The sequence below is a fragment of the Branchiostoma lanceolatum genome, chromosome 12 (assembly GCF_035083965.1).
Source record: "Branchiostoma lanceolatum isolate klBraLanc5 chromosome 12, klBraLanc5.hap2, whole genome shotgun sequence".
In the NCBI taxonomy this organism is placed as follows: domain Eukaryota; kingdom Metazoa; phylum Chordata; class Leptocardii; order Amphioxiformes; family Branchiostomatidae; genus Branchiostoma; species Branchiostoma lanceolatum.
This window is the reverse complement of record NC_089733.1, coordinates 3,806,288-3,832,586: the sequence shown is the minus strand read 5'-3', so window position 1 is coordinate 3,832,586 and position 26,299 is coordinate 3,806,288. Positions and strand designations below refer to the sequence as shown.

At 41.8% G+C, this 26,299-nt stretch overlaps 1 protein-coding gene and 2 long non-coding RNA genes across 3 annotated transcripts; 1 reads left to right on the top strand and 2 right to left on the bottom strand.

The window, feature by feature from the left end:
- Nucleotides 1-5,688: 5,688 nt before the first annotated feature.
- LOC136446055 (uncharacterized) lies at nt 5,689-7,527 on the top strand. Its single transcript, XR_010757491.1, has 2 exons — nt 5,689-6,189; nt 6,764-7,527. It is a non-coding gene; the product is annotated as an uncharacterized lncRNA (long non-coding RNA).
- Nucleotides 6,818-10,447, bottom strand: LOC136446053 (uncharacterized). The gene is made up of 3 exons (XR_010757490.1): nt 10,206-10,447; nt 8,681-8,745; nt 6,818-8,102 (listed from the first exon to the last, which is right to left on the bottom strand). It is a non-coding gene; the product is annotated as an uncharacterized lncRNA (long non-coding RNA).
- A 7,670-nt stretch (nt 10,448-18,117) lies between these two features.
- Nucleotides 18,118-18,816, bottom strand: LOC136446435 (uncharacterized). Its single transcript, XM_066444810.1, has one exon. The coding sequence runs from the start codon at nt 18,814-18,816 to the stop codon at nt 18,118-18,120; it is 699 nt and encodes a 232-aa protein (XP_066300907.1).
- Nucleotides 18,817-26,299: the final 7,483 nt, after the last annotated feature.

Sequence of the window (26,299 nt, the reverse complement as noted above, 5' to 3'; positions counted from 1 at the left end):
CGGCTGGTACATGGTCTCAACGAACGTGTTATGAAATTCATTTTCACGTACGTGCGTCCGTTATACAGTCCTCAAACGGCCAGATGTGAGTGTTGCTGGATTCACGATCAATGGTTCTGTAATGTAAATTGCATTTTGACTGCTATGTAACACAGAATGTCTAGGAAATAAGTTAACGGTTTTGACATGTGGAACAAAAAAGTCACTTTGAAGAACTGCTATGGGATACAATATAAGCTGCTTGGGTTTGATAAATTTTGAGTGTTGATTGTCTATGCCTGTGATGAGTTATCCGGTATGTTTTTTCTGGTGCCTGACAAGATTACTTTTCTGTGAAAATGTCTTATTGCACTGATGACACTTGAACTTCTCTGTGTGTTGTTTGACGATATGCCTCTTCAAGTTTTGTTTGTGGTCAAATGTTTGATGGCATTCAGTGCAGACACACTCAATGCAGCCTGCCTGGTGGTACTTTAGGTCTTTGTCCCTGGAGAAGCTGGTGTTGCAGCGGGCACACCTTTTCCTCTCCACCAATCCGGTGTCCATATCTTCTCGAAATCGTTGGCCTTTGTCATCCCAGTCCTATATGACAACTCGTCTTTGTTTTCTGTTGATGAAATTTTGTAATTTACGATATATTTCAATATAGCCTTCTGGTGAAGGATCTTGTTGTAATGTTTTTGCCTTTTCTGTACATTTCCCTGCATCCTCACTGCCCAGCCCCTTTGCATGAAGACGCACAGACTGATTGAAATTAAATGTGCAAGACACTCTTCTACCAGTATTTCCAAAGTCATTTTCAAGCCCCACCCAATTTGCACTCTATTCATCACACATCCATCCTATAGGATTGATAATGTAGGTCTTGCTTTTGGCAATGGATTGCAGGTCTTCATTAAACAGTGTCCAGAGGAGGATGACAGATTCTGTATCTTATCGTTCAATCTCGGATGATATGATTGCAAGTACATAATACAATGGGTATAATGGTACAGATAAAGAGCTATTAAGGACTAGTTTCTACTGCAGTGAACTACTTACATTTACATTCTACGATCTAGTTATGTTGGGTTAAGCTTCTTCTTTTGAGGCAGTTACGAATTTACCTACTTCTTCTATAATTTGTGGGTTCCTTTATTTAATAGTAGTATAGTTTTTTCATGGTCAGGAATAATAGGGAATTATGAATATATTTTAGACACGTTAAATAATTGTTTTCGTATATTATCATAAAGTAGACAGCTAGATATGAAATGGCTTTCGTCTTCCATTGCATTAGGGGGGCAATACTTACAAATCCTCTCCAACACAGGTAGTTTCGTATACCGCTCATTTTCAATCAGTATGGGGTGGGCACTTATTCCTACCTTACTGATTGCTAAACGCTGCTCAAAGTCGCTTATTCAAGATATTTTCCATACAATATCTTGTTTTAGATTTTCTATAGAATCTCAGCTTACCACTATCGATAGAAAAATTATGGAAGGACGTTTGAATGTACATATCTGAAAGCCTTGTCCTTATTGAATTACAGATGTATTGAGGATCACAGTTTGTATTGTAAGAAGGGCGATGTTATGGCCCGGTTCTTTGGGAATGCTGCAGAGGAACTGCCTACAGTACTAAAGGAACACACACAGGGCATTGTCGTCACACACACCGGCAGCTCGCTCTCAGACCTCTGTCTTCTGTCTGTCCAGAGAGTCGAATACCTGAGAACTCAGCTACGGTTCACTTTATTCCTTCTCTTATCTGCTATGTCTAGACTTCGGATCTAACCCCTAGTGGGAACCTCATTAAAACGTCGTTATGACCGTCATCTCTAAGACAGAACCCCACATGATGAATTACATCCTGTCCTTAGAAGTTAGCGAGAGTTCTGCAGTCCTTAGAAGTTAGCGAGAGTTCTGCAGTTAATTAGTGAAGTACATCTGTGTTAAGACAAGCAAAACCACTACGAAACTAACTATTGCTATTTAAGAGGTTTTGCCACACAGTATTATCAGTATACAATAGATATGAATTACCACAGTTATCTAGAATTTCCTTGGCTCGTTGTAGTAATGTCTGTCTACAACTGCAAGAGTGCTACAATGCTGCATTTTATAATATAGCTAGCTTGGCAATCTTTCGAAGCAATTCACGTTAGATATGTATACCTAGGCAAATGTATCCTCTGCAGCGACCATGTTTTCCATTAAAGAATACATATTAATCCTGCTGCAAAGGAGAAAATGGCACATTATGATCCATACCGATCGCCGAACCCTGTATGTTTTGAAAACAAAACTTCTTGAGCCATTTACTCAAGCTGGTCAAGTTTTGCTTTTAAATCAGCCAAGGCATCAAAGCTATGTCCAGATTGATGTGACTTTTTTTTTCCTTTGCCCGCTTCAATGTCTCACAATCGGCGCACCATTAACTATGTTTTGGATTTCTTCGAAGGAGCCATTTTTGATTGCATCAACCACTGACTGATTCGGACCACATTTGGGATTCTTAAAAAAATTCTTTGGTTTGCTTTGTTTAATACCTCTGTTTCTTATAATCTGAAGGAATACATGTATGCATACCATAAAGCTTCACAACTGTATAATTCTTTTCTGGGAAAAATTTAACTCTTTGAGCAGTACGTAATGTAAAAAGTCAATATTCCCCACAAATTATACTTTATTCAACTCATTGAAAAGCAACCTGTTCTCCTTGCTATGACACTTGCTGTTAGTGATCTTCCCCAGTTTCTTCCACCAGACAGACGGTGGTTGATATTTGCTGATGTGGAATTCTGTACATCGTTTTTCCATTGATGTTGATTTTGCTTTACCTCTGTGCCGTTTCATCCTCTTTCTCGTCTGTTTGCACCTCATTGATGCTTCACTTTCTGAAGAGGTTCCTGGTTCCACAGTATGGTGGACCTCACTGAAGTTGGTTTTACTTTCTGGCTGTGTTGTTTCCTTCTGCATGTCAGAATCTGAGGAGGAGATAGTAGGTACTGTGCACGGATGATGGTGACGTATGTCTCTGCTTGTGTCTTTATGTCTTTTCTGGACATGAAAACAAAAACTCACGATCGAAGAGCACGTGGAGCCGCACCCATTGATGCCGTGCCCTCGCCCTTTCGTACAAAGGGCGAGAGACATCCGTCCATATTCTCTCCAACCTGCCAAATGCTTCATTTTGTTGACTTCACTGCTCAGCTGGGTCTGCTGGCTGGATATATAAGATCATATTTTTAAACTGGGGGCGAGATTATAAATAAAGGCTCTCCTCATTGGTTAAGAGGGAAACAGTGCGGTTGATTTAAACTGGAAGGTACAGCCTGCCGTGTAGCTCCCGTGTTATCGGCAATATCTCATTACTGGCCGATTGCTTTCGTCCAGTTTTTGGTATAACGATGTCTGAAGTATTCCTCATCAAGTATTGATCAATGTCTTAACCTAAATTGCCCATCCTGGCGTATAATAGCTGATTTACGTACATTACAACACTGCTACCGGCAAAAGTTAAAAAATAATTGCTTCCAGACGCCTGGAACGATCGCTAGCCCGGCTGACACCCCCCGCTGTGTTTCAAAACGTTTCAAAATTTCCTCTGTCCAGGCTTGCAGACGTGATTTTTGTCTAACAGAGAGCGGGGGGAAAGAAAATGCTACGACACTAGATACAAGTGCAAATGTTTTATTTTTACATCGAAATAACATACGTTTACATTGTGTCAGTGCTAAACGAACCAGTACACGCTACACACAGTACATTTATAACACAAACCTTCCGGCTTCAAGTTCAACTTCAGTCCATTTATGTCCCAAGTATGGCCTGCCAATCGGGTTAGGATAAAAACTTCTTATCATGTCCAGCGCACACTTGGCATGACGTCGCGTTTTACGATGTGGAACCCGTCGTCCAGAATCCGGCGGGTTTTTCGGCGCAGATGCCGGTCGTCCTTCCATCCACCTCGCATGTTGATCTGGCCCCAGACTGTTTTATATTTCGCTTTCCGAACACCAGAATTCTTCGGGTTGGGTTGCCTCTGATGCAGTAGGGCGGTCCTCATCCCCGCTCTTCTCCCGTGGACGGCCATGACGCACGGGTTCAGGAAGTACCGTCGCTTGGCCCGGGAATGGGTGCTGGCGGGTCTGGAGGTGCAGTGGAGTTTGATGAAGTCGGCTGGTCTGCAGGAGTTGTGGTGTTTGAAGATGAAGCCTGTGGTTCTGTGGTCGTGGTGTCAAATGTTGATGGTCGAGATGCTGTTGGCGAGACGATGTTGTTGGATGACCTGGCCAGCTGAACAGATTCATCATCGGCATCGTCGCTACTGTTGTGCCCTTCTGACACCGCGACATCAGGGTATGGCTGACCGATGATATCGTCAGCAAGTGGGATCTCTATCCACTCCCATCCGTGGAAGACAAAAAAATCCCCGTGTATTCTATATTTGGTATTCCGTCATGCGGAGACATATGTCTCTGGTTGTCCTGTCGTCTTCCCCCATTGTAGGCTGATTTTGAAGAAAATAGTCGGAAAATTGCGAGAAGAATCAAGTAGGCTGGACCGATCAGGCTGGATAGAAGAATGGGCGGAAAATGCGCGGTGACACAGGAACGTGTAGCAAACTTTTAGGTGAATTTCCCATCAAGTTGACAAAGAGATCTGCCAGAGGCCCTGGTTTTATGGGCTTTAATAAGTGTATTTAGCGGCCCAACTTTTAACTTTGTCTGACCGACACCCTAGCTTGTTGTGTGTCGATGGTCCATTTTACGTCCGCGGGCATATGTCTTCCTCTTCTGAAAGCGAGCGCGCGCCCCGTAGACGTAGTTGAAGTTAGGACCGGGTGGGCCACATCGCCGATTTCTGTCTTTTTTAGTCCCCGGCGGTGTCTCTTACGAGCGAGGCCGCTTATTCTGCCGCGGCTTTAAAACTTATTCTGTATTCTGCAGGCGAAACCTAAGAATTGTACGTTCGGGGATAGGTCGACCGATATCACGGTCGAGCCGATTTACATAGGTGTTAATACATATCCATAAGTGTGAGTACACATGCCACCCGCAGGATAATCCTCGACCGTAGATACCGGTCGGCTATTCCTCGATCGTAGATACCGGTCGGTTATTCCTCTAGATACCGGTCGACTTTTTCTCGACCGTAATCCTCGACCCCTGAATACGGACGAGCGTAAAACACGGTCATTGATGTGTATTGTGTATCTTATCCTCATAATACCCATTGTAGGATGACGCCTCCCCCTTCCTCCTCCGATGGATGTGTATTAAGAATTGACAGACGATTTCTTGGCGTTTTTAGGACGCGTTACAAGAAGAAATGGAGCTTCATTAGTACATGTAGTACAGCACCGGAAATTGGGATTATTTGTATTATCTGAAGGAATTCAAACAAATAAAGGTCAACTTCTCCAACTGTCTTTTCTTAATATTGCTTTGGTGTTGTGTCACAGTGAATGTTGGATAGATTCATACTAACAAGGAACGAACCAACAAATACATCAGATTAACTCAATACCATAAAGCCTATCTTGATTTGTCACCCAACCTATATCCTTAACAAGGTAATTACGATAAGCTTTAAACGGATCAAAAGTATAGTCAACAGTTACATTTGGGGCATTTTTCCTATAGAATATATATACCTGTTGTCGTTAAAGGAGAATTCCACTCAGTAAGCGGGTATTTTTTTCTCATAAATTATGCTTTTCTAAAAACAAATACGCCCGAGTTTTGACTGAATTACCTCTTAGGACTTTTCGACAGTAATCCTTTTCAAATCCATGTAATCCCCCACAGACCCGCTCTTTCTACTCTGCTGTATACGCATGCGCACTAGTCCAAACACGGAACAGACGACAAAACTGTCATGGCCGCCACAGACTCGGATGAGTTGGGCCCTAATGACATCAGGCCATTTGCCTTTAAGCCTGAACATGATTCAGGACAATTAGAGAATGGCGATTGGAAAGAAGACCCTGCCGGAGCCTCCGCTGGAGCTGGGACCGCCACAAAAGCAGAAGCGGCATAGGACGGCCGCGGTGACCAGACGGAGGGTTCGCGGCTAGATCCTGGCGGGGAGCTACACGAGGAATTCCATCCCCTCTGTCTCATGAGGTGTGCACTCAGACTGCACTTATACGGTGACATAACCTTGGAATATAAGATGTCAGAGTGCCATTGAGCAATAGGTAAATGTTGTTACTTTGTTTCTGTCCGTTTTATTTTGCATATCTACAACATCGACCTGTGTGTCAGGACTCATGATAAGCTCACGAAAACGTGAGGCGGACTTTGCGACGTTCTTACCTGGGGTGCTGGCTGCATAGTAGTCGTACCACTGTATAACACGATATATTACGTACCGAGAAGTTTTAAATAAGCTTTCTTGATGCATCTTGTGTGAAGAAATGGACAATTATTTTGTAATTACTTGCATTACTAAGGGTGAAAAGTCGGAAAATGTTACACAGTGTGGGAGGGGGGCTGTCAGTGCAATTATTATACCAAGATCTGAAAATTATCAGACTAAACAAAAATGGCCAGATATTGTCTACATATTCACATAGATGTGTAGTAAGGATAAGGAAAATATTGTGCACATATTCAAATAGATGTGTAGTAAGGATAAGGGAAATATTATTTGGATAAACAAATCATAAAAAAGACAACATTCTCGTCCTTCTGCAGAGTACTTGTATTAATATTGATACAAGAAAAAAACATGTAACATTACAATTTACATGCATTTTTTGTTTCTCCCAGGATCTTACGATACTGACAATTCACAAGCTGGGTTCACAAACGACGCCTAGGAAGAACAGTGTGCCGTGTGGTTCTATTCTGTGTGGTCAGCAGGATAAGGCAGGCCTATCCATCTGAAGATGGGACATACATAGGTTTTCTTGAGGCAGATAAGTAGGTCACTAGGTGAGCAGAAGAGCATGTAGGTTTAGATATCATGGCCAAAATTGTATTTACAGAATTAGGACATTTTGCTGCTTAGATGTTTCGCCATCACCTGTCCAGTTGGGCTATAAATCAGTTTGTATTCTTCTAACTCAATACTGTAAGTATTAGAATTAGGGTGAGGGTTTAGCTGGTAAGTCAAAGAACAAACTTGATAACAGTCTTACATGTACACAGGGGTTTCCAAACTTCTAACACTGCATAACAGGTGTGTTTCAACCAAATATAAAAAACTGTCTAGTACCTGTATGTATTCATTTTTATATATTCATGGTTTATAGTTAAATTATATGGCAGGCCGAATGGAAACCTTAGCTATTGTCCAAGTATCATTATTTCTACATTCCTTTGAACTAGTTGTACAGCAAGAAAGACATATACATGTATATTACAAGGATATGCAATTATATTTCTGAATAATTTTTAAAAATGGCTTGTGTTTACATTTGAGACAGTATTGTTGGACACACATAAACTTGTGGTGGTTGTAAAATGGAATATTTACTTCTGAGATATGTAGGCAGGACATTTATTAATAAAATGCTCCAATGGATATACAATTGGCAACTTGTCCTCATCAATCTAATAAACATAACCTGTGACATATGACATCAGTATATTACTAAGTATCTACCAGGACCTATATTATGTAGACTACTGCTGACATGTTCATGTTACATGTTCAAGCATCAATATGTATAGTCTAGTATTTCCACATTTTATGTGTCTATAGCAGAGACAGCACCAGAATTTTCAAAACATTTCAAAACATAAACTACATATACATGTAGTTTAGTCATGTAAGGCATGTATGCTGAAAAAAATCAGTACAAAAATGAGGAAAAAAATTAAATTGACTACAGAATGATTGAGCATATAAAGGGGCTGGCTTATGGTCTTCAAAACTTGTTTGGTACTGCGCAATAGCTGCCTGTTTGTCTGGCCTGGGAATGTGGGCAATGTTAGGGGGGTAAGTCTGGCTTTGGGAGCACCTGGTCCCCCCAGTACTCATTGGACTCCCGGCGCCTGTGCACGACAGCCTCCAACAGCATTCTTCTGAAAGTGTAGTCCTTCTCGTAGATGTTCTTCACCACATCATCCCTTTTGCTGTAGCCCAGAAGCCACTTTAGATCACCTGCAGAGAGAATGTATTCTGAAGTCAACTACATCTTTGTGATTCGTAGAGTTAATTCATTGATACAGAGGTGCCAAAATAATGCTAAGCCGGCAATTTTCCTTCACATTAAAAAGAAAAATCATGAAGATGTACGATTGTACACTACTTGTATTATACAGCTTGACATTTTGTCCAAAAACAAAGAACATTATTATATTACTTGTTTAGTTAGCCATAGAATTTCAAAGTCACTCTAAGAAAAGGTTTATAATTCATTGTTTACTATTCTATGCTATGCATACAAAAATATTTCTGTACACTTACATCTTTAGGTTACTGGTTAGGTGCACCGGTACCAGTGCAGTAATTATCCAAACAATGAATGTCAGGCCCTGCTAGTATCATACACTTTTTTCCCCTCTTTTTTACCATAAGAAGTAATCTTACCAATGACACACAATATGACAGCCGAGCCCTAGATAAAATTCAATGTTGCCATTGCAAGAAGTAAGTGTCCATAGATGAGAACAAGCTAGAGATGTTACATCATTTTCTACATTATATAAATTACATTTGTATACTAAAAAAAACACTACCTTTTGTCTTGGGCGTTTCCCTGGGCTTTTCCTTGGATTTTCTTTCCTTGGCGTCCTTACCATTTCTATCAACAACAAAAGAATGACAGTAATGTATTTACTGAAAATATACGCATCAATCATGAAATCATTAAGACAGACATTCTGCGTCATATAGATATAGATAGATACATAGTTTATGTAATCAGAGTACAAATGGAAGTCATATGTTGACCTGAAATAAGCCAGATCAAATGAATCATGGCGGTGTCTGTTAGTGTGGCCAACCTCAGACACAATTTCTCACAAACTCTATAACTATAAGCTTGAAAGCTTATAGAGTTTATGTCAATAACAAAAAAAAAATGGAGTCCATGACAAATCAGCACGTCTGCTTGCATAGCCCATTTCTGGCCCTAATTTCTCGCTAACGGTTGATGTGCCTAGGTAACGGAAGCAGTCGAGTGACTATCATTTATCCAGGAATGTACAGAAAAAGTTTGAAGTCGCAAAGGTCTTGGAATCCAGAGATCTTGGCACTTTAGTGTGGAGTTGAATGTAGGTCACCATTATGTAAACATCCAGGCAAAATGGCGTCGATTAGAAATGAGCCATCTTTTGGCCCGAATTTCTCGCCATCGGTTGACTGTATAAGCTAACGAAAGCAGTCGAATGACTATCATATATTCAGGAATGTACGCAAAAAGTTTGAAGTCGCTCACATCTTGGAATACAGATATTTTGACACTTTAGAGTGGAGTTGAATGTAGGTCACCATTATGGCAGGCGAAATGGCGCCGATGATAACTGAACCATCTTCTTGCCCGAATTTCTCGCTACCGGTTGTGCCGATAAGCTAACCAAAAATAGCCGAGTGACTATCACATATTCAGGAATGTACACACAAAGTCTGAAGTCGCTGGTGTTTGGGAGGACAGAGATCTGGGCACTATAGTGAGGAGCTTTTTGTAGGTCCCATACCCAGGCAAAATGGCGGCCTGATAACTGAGCCATCTTCTGGCCCGAATTTCTCGCTAACGGTTAATCTCATACGCTAACGAAAATAGCCAAGTGACTATCATATATTCAGGAATGTACACACAAATTCTGAAGTCGCTGGTGTTATGGAGGACAGAGATTTTGGCACTATAGTGAGGAGCCTTTTGTAGGTCCCATACCCAGGTAAAATGGCGTCGATGATAACTGAACCATCTTCTGGCCCGAATTTCTAGCTAACAGTTCACTTGATACGCTAACAAAAACAGCCGAGTGACTATCATATATTCAGGAATGTACACAACAAGTTTGAAGTCCAGCGGCTCTTAGAATACAGAGATTTTGGCATCCTTAAAAATACCTTTTTGCTATCTAAAATGGCTACTTGCATGCGTGTAGAAAATACTACAGACGGACAACAACAACAACAACAACATAAAATCGAAAAGCGCTGGCCTGGCAGCTCTGATAGCGATTGTGCACACACATTTAGTCTACTCAAAAAGGTATTCCTAAACTTCATAGCATCGTCATTTATACCAGTACCAACCTGTTTTCTTATGGGAGTCCATCCTGGCAAGCCCTCCCTCCATGTTGGCAAGTCCTCTCTCACTAGCGTACCGCGCATTGAACTCTGGGATTGTTGGATGGGTCATTGGGGGGTTTCATGCCTTGATCACTATAATGTAGCGCCTTGCGTTCAGGCTTCCACTTATGGTAAATTTTACAAGACAAACTAGATCCAAGGATAACAATTCATTCCCAGAGGAATGACGATTCCCGCTTACAGAGTGGAATACTCCTTTAACACGTACATCCCACGGTGGTCTGTCACTAGGGTACTCTTTTCCGTTGCTACGCGCGTTCGACAACGTATCGGGTTACACGAGGCAACATTTTGGCTAACGGCATAACATTTGTAAATAAACAAAATAGTGGGGACGGGAAAATCTTATTAAAGTGAAACGAAATTGGCGATTTTACAATGCTGCGCTGAATGGCTAAATTTGCTATATTTTGCTCCCAAAAACTATAATTCTCAGGTTTGAGGGAGCCCGTTTTTTTCAGGCACGCATCGCAAAGGCTAGGCTTTAAATGTAGATTAATATCTCTTATTTTCATATTTTTCGTCGACCAGGAACAAAACAAAACTCTGTGTTTTTGGAATTTTCTCATTTTTGATTCTAAGTTTAGTTAATATCGACAAATCTGTGAAAAAATGACACTTTTTGACATTTTTCGCACTCAATTGCCCATAATTCAAAATCAAGGGCATATTTCAAAAATCCCCAAAACACAAACCTCGGGAAAACAGTTACGGAACGCAATGTCCTGGCTTTTACCTTCGATGCATGCATGCAGGATGCTTCGATGCATGCTTGCATGCTGTTTGGTTCAACACTGTCGCACACCAGAAGACCTTATATGGCAATACGTTCCCAAATCCTTGTATAGCCGTTGCCTTATATGGCAAGGGAGCACGAAAAGGCAGGCAGGCTAGATTTGCATGACAAACAGGAGGGCGACCGCATGTAACTGCTACAACTGTTCGGAAATATCATTGCATTGTGGTTTCGGACGTTGATATCCTGAAAAATGACCATATAAAATCTATTCCACAAGATTGCAGAAGACAAAAAAATGATTTCGTCAAGAAAACGACCAAAAATCGACATAAATGATACCATATAGTGCGGTTATAGCATTACGTACAGAGAGACGGGTTACGTACCGCAGCTTAGCCCATCTTTGGCCAGGAAGCACTTCGGACCCAGAAGATCCGGGTTCGTGTCCGTGCTTTATTTTTTTTTCTTTTTAGATATTGAATATCAAAAAAATATATTGATATTATATTAATCTATCAATATCATATTTATGAGTATCATTTTTTTCATTAATAAATATTATTAAATATTTTTAAATATTCATTTAATATATACAAGGCCTTTGTCTTATGAACAGGACTTCATAGATTCCAAACCCGGCATTCGAATTTTTCTGTTCATTGTAATGGAAAATACCGTGCAGCGGCTCCTATGCGCGGTAAGATAATTCTTGCAAAACACTCGCCACTTAACTTCTATCCCCGATGTCAACAGAGGCTCTTGATGTTGTTTGCAAAACAGCGATCCTTTGTTACAGTAGCAAATGCTCCATTGTTCAGTATCGACTTCATTCAGACAACACGGACGTGGAAAGTGGCGCCGCTCGGCACAAAACTATGGGAATTTTCATGAATTTTAGCAAAATTACCCAGGAAAATAAGGAAGAAATGTTGTAAATGCGGAAACCAGAATAATACGGATGAGGTAGCTGTTGATTTGTTTGACATTTGGTAGTCATTTCAGATAGAACCTTACCTGTTATGAACTTCTATTTCACTTAATTACCATAGTGCTGATGATTCAATGGTGCTTTTTCAAATTTTATGTTTTATTGCGTGCCATGTACATAATTACATTGATAGCTTTTATAATGAGCCTATTGTACATTTTACAAATAAGTACAAGTTGTAGACCAAGACCAGCTTTTTCAAAAGCACTTAAGTTAAGTGACGTAACTTCAAAATTGCTTTCCCCAATCTGCCTATTAAAACAGTACTCATTTCCCAAAATGACAATTTTTCTTATAGACTGAACAGCCCTTGAGTGACTTCCTCTGGCAGATTTTACTTCAAGTAAAGGGAAAAGACAATTCACACTCATAAACGTAGCCGAAACGCCAGCTTTTTTGAAAAGGTCTTGTTTTCTGTGATTTTGACAAGCCTTGCCACGGGCAAGGGCTCTCCTTTCGTAGTCTGGGAAATGACTTGATTGTCGTCGATACATCGATTGGGGTAGAGTCCCATCCCAATCTGAATGTCGGAGCACCAGGAGTCGCCTCCTTCCGGCCGGTGGACCTATAGAAAATTGATACAGAATAAAGTAGTTACTTGAGTCTCCACGAAATGAACTCTCCACATTATTTCTCTTACCGTAATATTCAGGAACTGATGTGTGTATAACTTTGTCTAGCTTTAGAAACTTCATAAGCCTGATATCTTGAATCTGATATAGTTCACTTGCCGGTGCTTCTGCCGGCCCGGCCGTTATTGACGATAAGAGAGATGAGGCTGGCAATGGCTCTGGGTGCTTCCGCTGTGGCCTCCTCCAGAGCATCACTCAGTGTAGTGTCGGTTTTCGCCTCACGGATCTCGTCAGTCTCAACGAACGGTATGACTGCTAGCATTGGTGTCATGATGTGAAAAAAAAAAGTTTGGTGCAAAAACGACAAGTTAAGTCCTAGTGAAATTTCATGGGTTTCTGACTCCGGTTCAGCACTCTTTTTCTTAAAAACGCACAAAAAAGTGAATAAAGGGGCTGAACTTTATACAAACATGGAATGCATACTTCGCACAATGCTGTCTTCCAACTCCAGCCCCTAGTCCTTGACGGACTGCATGAGCAGGGACGTCACGTCCTCGATGTGAGGAGATTTGAATCTGAAAGAAGAGTTGACAATTTCATATAAAATATCTTAACAGTCTAATGATGAGATGTCTTTAAGCTGTCGATCATCTCAGAGAAAATGTTTACTAGATGATGGTGTTAAACGTCGCCACACTCTCCACCATCTTGACCTTTTAAGAATGCTATTGCACGGAAAACTGGATCTCCGCTTTGATTAGATGTTAACTTCCTTAGAATATCGGATATTTGACCCCCCCCCCCCCCTAGTAATTTACACAGCAAGGAAGTATTCCAGCTCTACGCATATCTAAGGTCTCATTCCTGTATTACTCCGCGTGTCTCATAGAGAGATAGCGACACCTGTGTCGCTCTTTGAGTCCTTGGTCCCCTCTCCTTGCCAGAAAGACGCTCACTCTCTTCATATAACCTTACTGGGCCGAACACGAACCCGCACCTGATACATTCCAGGCTTTCTTCTGACACAAACCCGCGCTGTGTCTCGCCAGAGGTCGGCATAGTGCACCGAGGGCTGCATTTGGGATTCTCAAGGGAATGGCACGTCAGGAAGTCAATTTGAGTAAGAGGGGCACGAAAAACAATCCTTGACCTCGAACGCAGCGTTCGATCTCCTCGTTATCAACCTCTACTAACTTTGCAATTTCAGTCGGCTCGGCGGGTAAGGGACGCAGCCTACCTGGTGAAGGATTGACACCGGCCTGGCCTGTCGCGAAGCTCCAAATGTCGCTCCTGTGACGACAAATCTCTTCGACGTTGCTGCCATCTTCTTCTAAATTGGTATATTCTTCTGAACTGGTCTGCTCTTTGCCAGGCTGACTTCTGTGTCCAAATTGCGGTGACTGGGGCTGTCTCGGCCGCTTTACCTCCGGTGTACGTATAACTACTACCTTGTTACTGCTTAACTTGCTCTACCTATTTAGCAGTGAATAAGTGATATATCCAGCAATTAAACGGAGTACCTGCTCCTGTTCACAAGTCATCTTGGTCTATACATAAGCTGTACAAGAAAATACAAGAACTTTTCAAACCACTTTGTTGTTCCCTCTTTGAACTGTGAATACTGCTATGTCTGCGTCAGCATATATACCGTACACTCAGAAGAATTCCTGTATTAAATATTGTGATATCCATGAAATAGGCCCTCAGATCCTGCTGTACATTATTTTCCCAAAGCCAGGGGGAGCAGAGGGGGGGGGTCTAGAGACTGTAGATGTTGGGCGGTTTTGAGAAAGGCGGGTAGGAGCAGGGGAGAAACGTTCCTCCTCAACTGCCTTGGTCCAGCGTGACTCCTCTTCCCAAGAAGAAAAAGTGACTTCGTTGTTAGAGTGGAAACGGTCACCCACCAAACCTTGTCCGCTAAAATGATGTCACGGTTTCTAGTGTCCAGCTCACCTATCGCCTGGTCGAGTAGATCGTTCTTCTTCTCAGGGGAGCGGATGAGCTCAGCCGTGGTCAGCTGCTCGCGAAGGTTGACGAAGTTGTAGTTTCTCTGGTTACCTTCGCGGGCCCAGGTCCTAGTGGATGTCAGTCTGTCCTGCACGTTTTTGCTAATCCTCCCTGTGTACTGCATGTACCTTCCGTTGATGTCACCCCCGAACTTGTACTGCTCTACCTGCAGCCTCCGGTGCTCGTCCATGCCGAAGATTCTACAGTTGTAGAAAAACACCCCATGCGATAGCCCTGTAGATGTCTTGCTAGAAATCGCCCCTGAACTCCAAAGCCTGTCCACGTCCTCCACTGCCTGCCTTTTCTCTAGTTCAACTCCTGCCAGAGCTCGCATCCAGGGCTTTCCTTAACTCAGCAAACCTGGTGTCCTTCTTAACCAAAATTCATGTCATGTCTTGCCTGGGTTTCCCTGATGGTTGCGATCGGCCATACAGAGAATTTGTTGGGTAGGGCTCTCCGTCAAGGCGTCGTATCTCGAACACGAACCTGGTCAGCCGAAAGTTCGTCTCATGATGATCTATATTAGTTTGATAAATGTAGCTGAAGGAATTCAATTGATACCAATAGAATAGAAATGTCACTCAAATAAGGTAACAAATTGCATAATTTGCATCCTATGTGTTAGTCTTCCCCACAATTACCTGCAAGTAGCAACAGCTAAAATGATATCCCCATATATATGGCCAGTGTACCGTCGCCATACTGTGCGCCAACTCCTGCATTCTTCTGTTCAGTATGCGGTACAGCTGGGTGTTACGCACACCCCTCGCCTCTTGCTTTCTGCTTACCTTCTCCTTTACGCTCTGTTTCGCCGGCCTTTCTCTCCTACTCATGCTGGATGTCTATTTCGTTTGCGGCCGTCATGGGCCGTCCATCGTGCACGTGCTGGCGTCGATAGCTCTGAACTTGCAACCTGAACATGCACACTGTTGCCAAGGACACTTGCCCTCGTGACCATTCAGCGGTTTGTCAACGCCATTTACCCGTCACTTCTTGCTGTGTTACTCCGCGATGGCGCCCGGTATACGTAACAGTCGCGCTTTTACCAGGCGGAATACCAACTCGATTGGGTTAAAATCCTAGCTGTAGGGCGGGAGTTTTACCAGTGTTATCCCTAGTGGCGTAAACATAGCTTGTAGATCTGCCTCATTGTGTATACGCCTCACTGTGTCATTCTTGATTGTAAGGGGAGGGTAAGGATGCAATCTGTTCCCTCTCATGGTGAGCGGCTGATGGAAGTTTCAAAGGAAGGGTAAAGGTGGGCCGGATTGCCAGTTTGGCAGGGGGCCTCTTTGGCGCTGGCAAATTCTGCAGTATTGCAGACAAGGCACACCTTCTGCGGAACGTTCTCACCCTCTTTGGACCCAGGAAGTGGCCAGCGCCAGCAGTGAGCCGTCGTAGGACAGCGACTCTTGCACACAGACTTCCCCTTTCTACCTTGACATACCCCGAGGAGGTGATCAGTTCTTTCACGATATCCCTCCTGAATACCTTGTGAAGTGTTGGCCTCTTGTTCGGATCTTGATTGGTGGCCCTGAAGTGTTCCCTGTACAAAAGATATCCATTGCAGATGGCAAGGCTTATAGGGGCTTGTTAGCCTCTCTCATGTCGATGCATATCCTGAATGAATTTGTCTTTGAACTTTGAACTTTATTCACCTTAAAATCGGTGGCACAACGCTTCCGTCACGTGTGCGTTACATATCAAATCAAATCAAATATGAACAATCATAAATACAGAGGTATGCTTATTATGCTAGGGGAAAAAAATAAATAATAACAATAGCATAGTAATGGTGATAATGATATAGCCGTATAGGTCATAACAAGAGGTCGTGTATAAGAACATGCTGTCGCTTGATTTAAGATAGTAGGCAAATTAAGTCGTGTAAACAAAACATAAAGTCTCGAACAAAACATAATGTAGGTGAATTAAGTCGTACAAAATAAAACTTAAAGTCTTGAATAAAACATCAAGTAGGCAAATTAAGTCGTATAAATAAAACTTAAAGTCTTGAACTAAAACATAATGTAAGCAAATTAAGTCGTATAGAACAAAGCTTAATTAAAGTCTAGGACAAAACATAATGTAGGCAAGATAAGTCGTATAAAACAAAACTTAAAGTCTTGAACGGGACATAATGTAAGCAAATTAAGTCGTATAGAACAAAACGTCACGTCTTGAGCAGAACATATTGTCGCTTAACTAGAGATAAAGCATATTAAGTATTGTAAATCATAACATAAAAAGTAATTTGTGAGAGCGGTATGGTGTCGGAGAGGAAGGAAAAGGTCCCGGTCATGATACAAAGTGATTGTCGTTGATGAGGCTACCCACGAGTTTCGTATCTTCCAAGCCTTACACAGATAACCGAAAATAATTTCATCAGGTTGGTAGAATAGGATATAGGAGATTCTTTATACACAACCAGGTATTGCTCTCACCTGCTAACGTTTCGGTGCCTATCAGACACCTTCTTTAGAGCTTCTGACTGGAGTACTGCTTCTCACCGCTATAAGTAGCCGAACACTGTCCCAAATATGGCTTAAGTTTGTATCCCCCCTCGTCTCGGTTCATCACCGGTGTTGTCTTCCTTATCCAGACCGCCTCCTTAATCCACCGGGTGCGTCTGGTATCCTCTCTGTCGATGACCTTGGCCCCCTCCCAGTCAATGACGCAGTTGTGTCGGCAATGTGGTCAGTGACTGCCGATTTCTTGTCTACTTGTTGTGCTTGTCTTTTCTGTGACCTTGTGTACTTAACATCTTCAATGCTGTCGTTCTCACCGCAAAAGCGCCACCTACATCGGCTACTTATAGCGGTGAAAAGCAGTACTCCAGTCAGAAGCTCTGAAGAAGGTGTCTGATAGACACCGAAACGTTAGCAGGTGAGATCAATACCTGGTTGTGTATAAAGAATCTCCCATATCCTACATGGATAAGTCTTAATGTACGTGTCGATGTTTATTTCAGAGGGGCCTTCATAGCCTAGAAGGAATGTAAACTTGGTTTTAGTGCCCCCGCTCATGAACATGTACCAGGGTACCATCTCTCCACTTTGGGACAGATCTTTCTCTATACGTAACAGCATTTCTGTTCTTTCTTACTAAGGTAACCCGGACAAGTTAGTATGAAATGATCAATGGTTTCAGTTTCCCCCGTGTTGCATATTTTACATTTACCATCCCCTTTGTAGTTTTTCCAGCTTAGTTTCCTCCTTTCTAATTCTAAGACATTAGCCCTGGCCTTGAATTTTAGTGTACATGAGTCTGGGCGTGAGTAGTCTTACAGATAGTTTTCGAATTTTGAGTTATATTTCAGGTCGGTAAGTGGGGACTTAAGTAGCTTAGTGTCATTTGTAAATTCCTCTCTGCAAGTGTAATTGTGTATATCTACCGCGGACTTCACCCAATGCATATTAATAGGGGAAATATTGCACCATATATGGTCTAGGCCAATGGATATAAGCAGTTTCTTCATGTAGATCGTCCAGTTCCAAGGGATCTTCTTACCTAGTCTGCTTAATTCAAATATTTGTGCAAGGATCATTTTTAGCCATCTATGGTTTTCCATCCTGAGTATCCTATCATTATCTTAAGTTTTGGTGCTTCCACTATGGGTGACACCCATGGAGTTGGACCATCTACTCTCTCTATGATGTCTTGTCTTTCCAGCTCTTGTAGCTCTTTCTCTACCTGTTTCCGAACGTGGAATGGAATCCTGCGATACGGTTGTTTGACAGGTACGACTGATGGATCAACGTGTAGCTTAACCTGGAAGTCTTTTAGCTTTCCAATACCCCGAAAGACATCTTTGTACTCTTGGAGGATCCCTTGGGTGTTACCGTTGTCGGTCACCGTGGCGTTGACGTCAATATGGACTTCCACTAGCCCTAGCTTCTTTGCTGTTTCATAACTGAGTAAGTTGCCACTGGTTCCCCTCACCACAAATATGTCAGTCTGACTGGTCCTGTTGTTCGCTTCGACGACTGTCTGGAACTTCCCCAGGACTACAAGTGGTCCTCTCCCGCCGTAAGGTCGGATCACTGTGCTGCTTTCTTGCAGGCTTTGCCCCTTGAGGTTTTCCCTGTAAGATACCTCGCCAAGGATGTTGACACTAGCCCCGGTGTCAATCAGGAAGGAGACCTTCCTTTGATGGATTGTTATCTTGGTGTTTGGGAGCTTTGCTTTGCCGGCCATTCCATTGATAGTGCCTACATGAAAGGCGTAGTCTTCCTCTTCTTCAGACATTTCTTCATGTCTTTCCACTGCGTTGACCTTTCTACTTTTAGTAGGTTGTCTTCCCTTGCAGTATTTTGCAATGTGGTTACTGCAGTTAAGGCATGTTTTACACCAGGCCGGGCAGCTCTCCTTTCCTCCCTTGTGCGGTCACGAGCCTCCACAATTGAAACAATTCTTTCGCTGGGCTGGTTTGTTTTGGATCTGATTCCTCTGACCTCTCCCCTTGGTCTGGAGGGCGTTAACTGACTTGGTGTCGGGTGTCGACTTCTCCATGCCGGCTGCCTGAAGTTCACTTGAGTCCAGTGCCCTGCAAGTGCGAGAAGGGCTGTGAGCGGGATTCCTGAATCCTCTAGGGCTCGCCTTCTCAGCTGTTCAATCTGTCCTGATGGTTGATCAAATGATGGTAGGTCTGACCGGAATCTCTCGTTAATCCCTGTATGGTACCAATATGGCAGGTCTTGGTCTGGTCTCTTTGCATACTCATGGCAGATTTTCCTGAGAGGCAGAGGAAATAATGATGTTAAGTTATACTGCTGTCTTCAGTTTCAACTCCTATAAAGCAGCATAGGATATATGATATGCACAAAATGCATGTTTTCTAGATGTTAACAATCTGTTGTAAATGTATTAACTGCTAATATTTCTTTATGGAAGTTCTAAGTACTGTACCAGGAACAAAAGTGGGCGCTGAAATACCATTTAAAATTTAATAAACTACGGTATGTTCCAATAATGTTTCCCCAATTTCTCTTGTATAATCACTGTCACCATAAAAGCTTATCTATCTGCCAAAAGAACTCACTGAGTCATGGCCTTTCACATCCTACTGCTCAAGACCTTTCAGTTCCCAGAACACATGTAAAATAACAGTAAACTGTAACAATACATTTGTAATACAACAGCAGACTGTACGAGTACATTTGTAACATAACGGTAAACTGTACCGGAACATTTGTAATATAACAGTAGACTGTATATTCACTATGTAAATATGTTTGTTTGTTTTTTTCAACAAAATTGCAATAAAATTCAAAACAAGCAACATATTAGTCTCGAAATTTGCTAGATTACCTGTAGTTTTCCCTGAAAGCATTGTGGTCAAAGATAGGACCCAGCATCCCGTGGAGTGCTGCAATGAAAGCTTCCACGTCATCAGATGTCCCAGCTCTAGAACGTTCGGATGGGAGTCCCCGTGTAGTCATCATGTTCCTCCGCTCCTCATGACTCTCAATATTGCACAGAAGGGCCGCTACAACCTCACGTGTATGACCTTGGATGCCCTTGATTGGCCTGTTAGTGTTAACAGTAAATAGAACACTGTTTTGGTTCTCAAGAACAGGTAGAACCAGAAGCCATTAGTCACATTGAAATACAAACGCCATGTATGTATTCTCATCAAATAATGTTACGCATTCATACCTGGTCACGTCCATCATGGCATAATCATATTTGACCAACGAGTCTTCCAGGAGGTATGACAGCATTGCCTTGTTGTATTTTATGGTCTCTTGGTCAAGCCACCGACCATCTGTTGCTTAATGCCAGTTCAGGACAGTCTCAACAAACCTATGACCAAGAAACAAGTCACTATTGCATTGAGTGTTTTAGTGTGAACACTGTTTAGAAATCTGAACTTTTTAACCTCTATTCATAAATTACACTGGAGGTTTCATGCTCCCTGCTTGCAAATGAATTTCAAATGACTTTTAACCAACTAAGAAACAGACACAGGATACAATTTTACAATTGTAACGAATAGGGTTTGAGGATGTTTGGTATCTTACCTCCTATCTTAGCGATATATGAACTCAGAGCCAAACCAGTCCGATTGCTATCTGTGAGTCGTGAATTTATTGATTCATACCATACTAAAATATACAGGTCTAGGATAACAGGTTGAGCATACAATGTACATAGATAGATGCTAGTAGGTATATCAGGTCTAGGGTTACAACACAGGGTCTATATGGACTACCAGTTACGGATACAATCTATCACGCAAGAGCTATCTAAGAGTAAGAGGTGAACATACCTTGGTCCGAGGACCTCAACTCCAACGAACTTCTTAGACAAGTACATCTTCCATGCTCAACTCTGGTAACAATGGGTAACTATCTGATTGGCTGCTCTCACCAGCCAATCCCGGCTTACCTATGTAAGCTCCTCCTCCATAAGGTCTAGCTACTAATTATACTAATTATGCATATAACAACCTACTGAACATCATGTACGTTACACAACCCCCTCCCCACTAGGCATATGTCCTCATCAAAGGGGAGATCAAGGAGGTCCTTGGGGAGATCAAATGTAAAACAACAGACATACCAAAACGGTCTGTTAACATGCATCAATAATACATCATTGGCTACTCTCACTAGCCAATCATAATACAATTCAAATCACAGTGGAACCATACATAATCAATAAATCAATAATACTACATCGCAATACATGAGAAATGATACAGGCGTAACGTGGACATCTTAGTGTACTTCGCAAAAAGACGTATGAAATGAGTGGTGGTGCTTTACCTCTCCATCTCTCTTTCTATCTATAAGGTTATGGATGGTCTAGGGAGTATTATATACAAGGCAACACACACCAAGCCAGGTTCGATATGAATTGTAATTGTAGTTTTATTGTGCCTAAACAGAAGTCACTAAACGAATCCGACTTATTCTACTTTACAATATCCGATCGGACGACTTGGTCAGACTTATACAGAGAATAAGATAAGATACCGGACTACACTAAAGTACAGTTACTACAAGCTACTCGACAACTACAGCTACAGTCAACATCGGATACAACTAACACAACCTACATATCTGAGTTCCAAGGTCACGACTCACTCATAAGATAATCACAGCTTCCAAGATCGCCTATGCTAAAAATGGGTTACTATCTGATTGGCTACTCTCACTAGCTAATCAATTGCTTACATATCCCGGTAATTTATGCAAACCCCTCCTGCAAATATCCTAACTACTAAGCGCGCTAATTACCGTATGCCTCAAGACCACATACTATCATGTTTCACTATCCCCCCTCCTCCAATCAGTGTGCGTCCTCGCACACTAGCGAATATACAGTAGCACGTAGGAACCCAGGAGGAGAGGGAAAAAAATAAAAATACAGATTGAAAGTGTTGCTGGGTGTTAGGATTCCTTTCATGACTCCATTACTGGTCATATATTCTGGGATGATCTTTCTGTAGTGGCTCAGTGGCAGGATGTTACTCTGGGCTCCCATAACCTGAGATTGATGTTCACTTTTTTCTCGCCTGTTTTCGTCTTTATCCCTAATGATGTGTTTTGTAAGATTTCTTACTGTCTAAACGATTTTTGTGAATATGACAAAGTTGCCATGAAAAAAGAAAACCTTGGGCATTAAACAGTCAACATTTGGGCGTGAACAATTCTAAAATTGAACAAACGTTCTAAAATGGATTGTATGATACCATGTAGCTATGTGGAATTCTGTGATTTAAATGTATGAACAAAATCATAGGTTATAAACCTAGACTGTCAACAGAACGTCTGTCCACCATATCCTGCAGATGAGCTAGGGAGCCTACATTTTTGGGCGACGACCAGTATGCCAGAGAAATACATCTCCCTGTTTCCCACAAGAAGTGGAAGTCGCCTGTGAAAATATTTGTTGATAAATACATGTTCTTTGGCCTGTTGTATTGCATAGACAAAAAATGGTGAGAAGGAAAACTTCTGATTAATTTGGAGTGTTTCCATGAAGACCTGTAGTCTTACATAAATTTCCAAATGCACTAGTACAAAGAAATATCTCACCTGGACATTCTTTTGTCCATTCAAGTCTCTCCAGTCTGTCCACATCATCCTATCTCAACCACTTTGCGCCGGGAATGTTCTTACATGTGGCTTGGTCGCCAATTACCTCCCGTAGGCAAGTTACGAAACCCATGTTATATCATGCATGAGGGGGCATTCTTACTGGAATGGTGCCTAAAAATGTGGCTGAAATTTACTGTGTATGTAAGTTATTATTTTACCACTGGAGAGAATGTCCCCACGCAACTTCCTCTCATTAACAACGAAATCACTAGTTTTCATGGTAGATGACCTGATTCTACTTATTTTGCAAGGTCGTTTCATATCTTCTCTTTCACCGAAGAACTTCTCTGAGGAGAGAAGCAAATTCCCTTCTTCACTATCTCATCACACGTTATATGTCTGAAATATCTGTATCCCAGTAAGACAATGACACAAGTATACAATCCTGTGTGTGGTCTCGAATTCCAACTATCTTCTGGTATATTGGTGTTTTGAAGTCCCACGTATATTTCATGACTCTGCCAAAGACAAACTTGGAAGACTGAGCCGTAGTATAAGAAAGCAACAAACCCCTGAGCATTCTGTATTCATGCGTTCAGGTGTTGGCGTGTTGCTTGCCTTGATCTCTTGAAAGAGGTCTGGCAGTGTAGTAGCATCGTTTCTCAACAGGTGGATTGATATCCTACTAAACCCCTGATCCACATCTTCGTGGGTATGTCCGGGCATCAAGTAGCCAAGCTTCACTTTGAACTGATAAACAAAAGTGGATCGCGAAAGCAAGTCTACCAAGACTTTCTTTACTAACCTGATGGGAGTTTCTGTCATTCCGTTTTCTATAACTTGAAAGATATCAACCTCACAAAGTGATTCTTGTTTAGAAAACACGAAAAGACTTATGTCAAATGTTACATGGAGAGCTTAGTACGGGCCCTTTACACGTAAACACCGTTATACATTGTACGTTACTTAACGTTACAGGAAATCAAAATGCATTTTTTGCAAACTTGAAAATCAGAAATGGCCAAAATGGTAAGATTAGTTGTTGCCGCAAGCTTTAGCGAAGAATTTGAGGGATAAATTCTTGCAAAAGGGTAATTTCTAAGAAATCCATTTTTCACTGGGGCACTTTTGGAATAGTCTGCCCTGGATGTCCATTCGCACATGAGGATGATATTGGAACTATTCATTCAAGGAGAGGTATTTGTTGTAAATATGAAATAGTTTCATAAGACTAACACTCTGTTAGATTCTGATCATGAAACCAACTGTCTGTGTCCCGTGGATACGTCGAAGAACTTGGCCATTACGCATAGTGTCGTAGGGAGTGTATGTTGAGGGACACTAATGTAGACCCTGTACAGTAGAAAAATATGTGTATATGTATGTGCAAATTTTAAAAAAAATTATTGCTATAGATGATATTTGAAGATTGTCATTTTTTTTAAACTGCTGTTTAGGAAGGAAACGTGAAATGAAGCAGCAAGAAATCAGATAAATGAAATTGAATTTGCCTTTACCTCACCCAGTGTGAAACGGCGACTGTCGATGTGGGACGGCACCTTCAGGCTGTCGTACCCCTTTTCATCAACGTACCCTGTCCACAGCCGACAACCGCTCTCTGTACTGACGGATTTGTTAAGTAACTTGGTACTCAGTTTCTCTCTTAACTCCGCTTGTAGAGGATTGAAACAGAGGTCCGTCATCTCCAATCAGAATAAAAAGCGCAATGTGTGAAAAGTATTCTTCCAGCTTTCTCGGATACATTCTCCGAATTTATGGTGTGGACGAATTCGCACTGGCCATTTTGCCCAGCGTTTCATAAGACATGATCCCACATGGTCCGATAAACATGAGTTCAGGCCGTTGCTCAAACTAGTCGTCAGAAAGGGTATTATACAATTCTGCTTTGGGTCTTCATTGTTCGTGTCGTGTCCTCGTTTGGGGTTGGAAGTTTTATCTTTGGTTTGTTTTCTGACATGCTCTCTTGCTACATATTGGTTGAAAAGTTGTTTGTCTTCACTGTCGCGTAGCTTTGATGCACTTTTCCGTGCGAAGTTGATTGCCTTCTCCTGCTCTTCTTTGGTCTGTTCTGCGGCCCACTGTGCAGCATGTTTTCGTTTCGCCCGCACCATTGAAGAAAGTGACAGTGGATTGCTGTTCGGTGCAGTGTTGCATTGTCTGTCTAGTACACCAACGTCTGATTCACAGTTGCCGTTAGTGCTGCCATCAAGATGTGCTGCTGTGGAGACCATGCGTTCTGAGGGATTGCTGTATTGACCACCAGGTAGATGTTCACTAGCATGAGACTGGAGTTTGTAGTAGCCAGCCTTGCATGCCGCTCCGAGAACTTTGATGACAACTTCGTTGTTGGCCTCTGGTTCTCTAACTTTGACAATATAGCTTGTGTACTTCGCATGTCTGAGATTTGGGTAGAGGTCACAATCCTCTCTAAACAGCAGCTCTGGGTGATCACCCCATGCACTTCTTTAACCTGCACAGTGTGTGTGTACACAGAATTCAGACCATTTGCATTTCTTGTAGAGCGGCAGGAAAACGTCATGGAATAAAATACTGTTCACTCTTTCCTCAGCCATGGTCTTTTCACAGGCATATCCATCATAGACGCTAACTTGTTCCAGCCTCCCTTCATGCCCCGCTGGTCTAGTAGAAACGTCGTTATGAACTCCTGTCCGCAGGATGTCAGGATTGCATTCAACAAAAAGATGAAGTACCTTGAGCCAACAATAGGCTTGAAAAGCTCGCAGCCAGTTTCATCAACTACTTCTGTAGCAAGACAGTATGCCTTCAAGTCTTTCCTTTCTGCGATTTCTTTCTTTGATTCTGTACATAGAAGCTTCTCAGTTTCCTACACATGTTTTTTCCCCCGACCATGATGAAATAGTGAATCGTTTGTCAAACTGTAAAAAAATCATGTAATATATAAAAGTACATGCATCTAATAATGCAAAATACAAAGTGTAAATGACAAATACCCAAGCGTTACCCATTTGTCGAGCATCGTGCTGTTCAACTTGATTGCCCTTCTCTTTACTGGATCTCTTGTCTTTGCTATAGCCTCCGTCCTAGACGTATACAGATAGTGCACTTTGCGAAGAGACTACACTGCAAAGAGAAATAGAAAAAATATATCTTGATTTGAATAGAATAGAAAAATACACAATACTGGCCGAAAAACAAAGCTATCATTTTACTGAGTTTGCACAAATTACTGCATCGATTTTTGCATCGATTTTGATTTTTTTGTTTGTACCGACCATGTTTATTGTGCTACCATTGCGATATTTTGTCATGTTGTCTTTGTGGTCAAAAGTCTGTTCTACAGCTCAGGTTCTTATGGTTCTTTATATGAAGGCCATCAATCATTTTATACACAGAAGTCCATATTTTGTCGAAAGGTTTTGGGATACAGTTTAACCTGTTCTCCTTGGTAGCCGTCAGTCTTGCAACATTACACATGTTGTCATAGCGTAAACAGATAAACCACGCTGTCTGTGGCATCTTCTTTAACAAAGTGTACAGGAAGATCAGCAACAATGTCAAAATAACAAGCTATAACTTTAATATAAACAGCGTAACTTCTCTGACAGAACAACATACATGGATTTATCCAGTTGACTGTTATATTCCATCAACAATGTCAAATAACAAGTAATAGCCTTCAT

Bases quoted from the DNA above. Each gene is read 5' to 3' on its own strand.
- LOC136446435 (XM_066444810.1), bottom strand. From the start codon at position 18,816: ATGTCTGAAGAAGAGGAAGACTACGCCTTTCATGTAGGCACTATCAAT.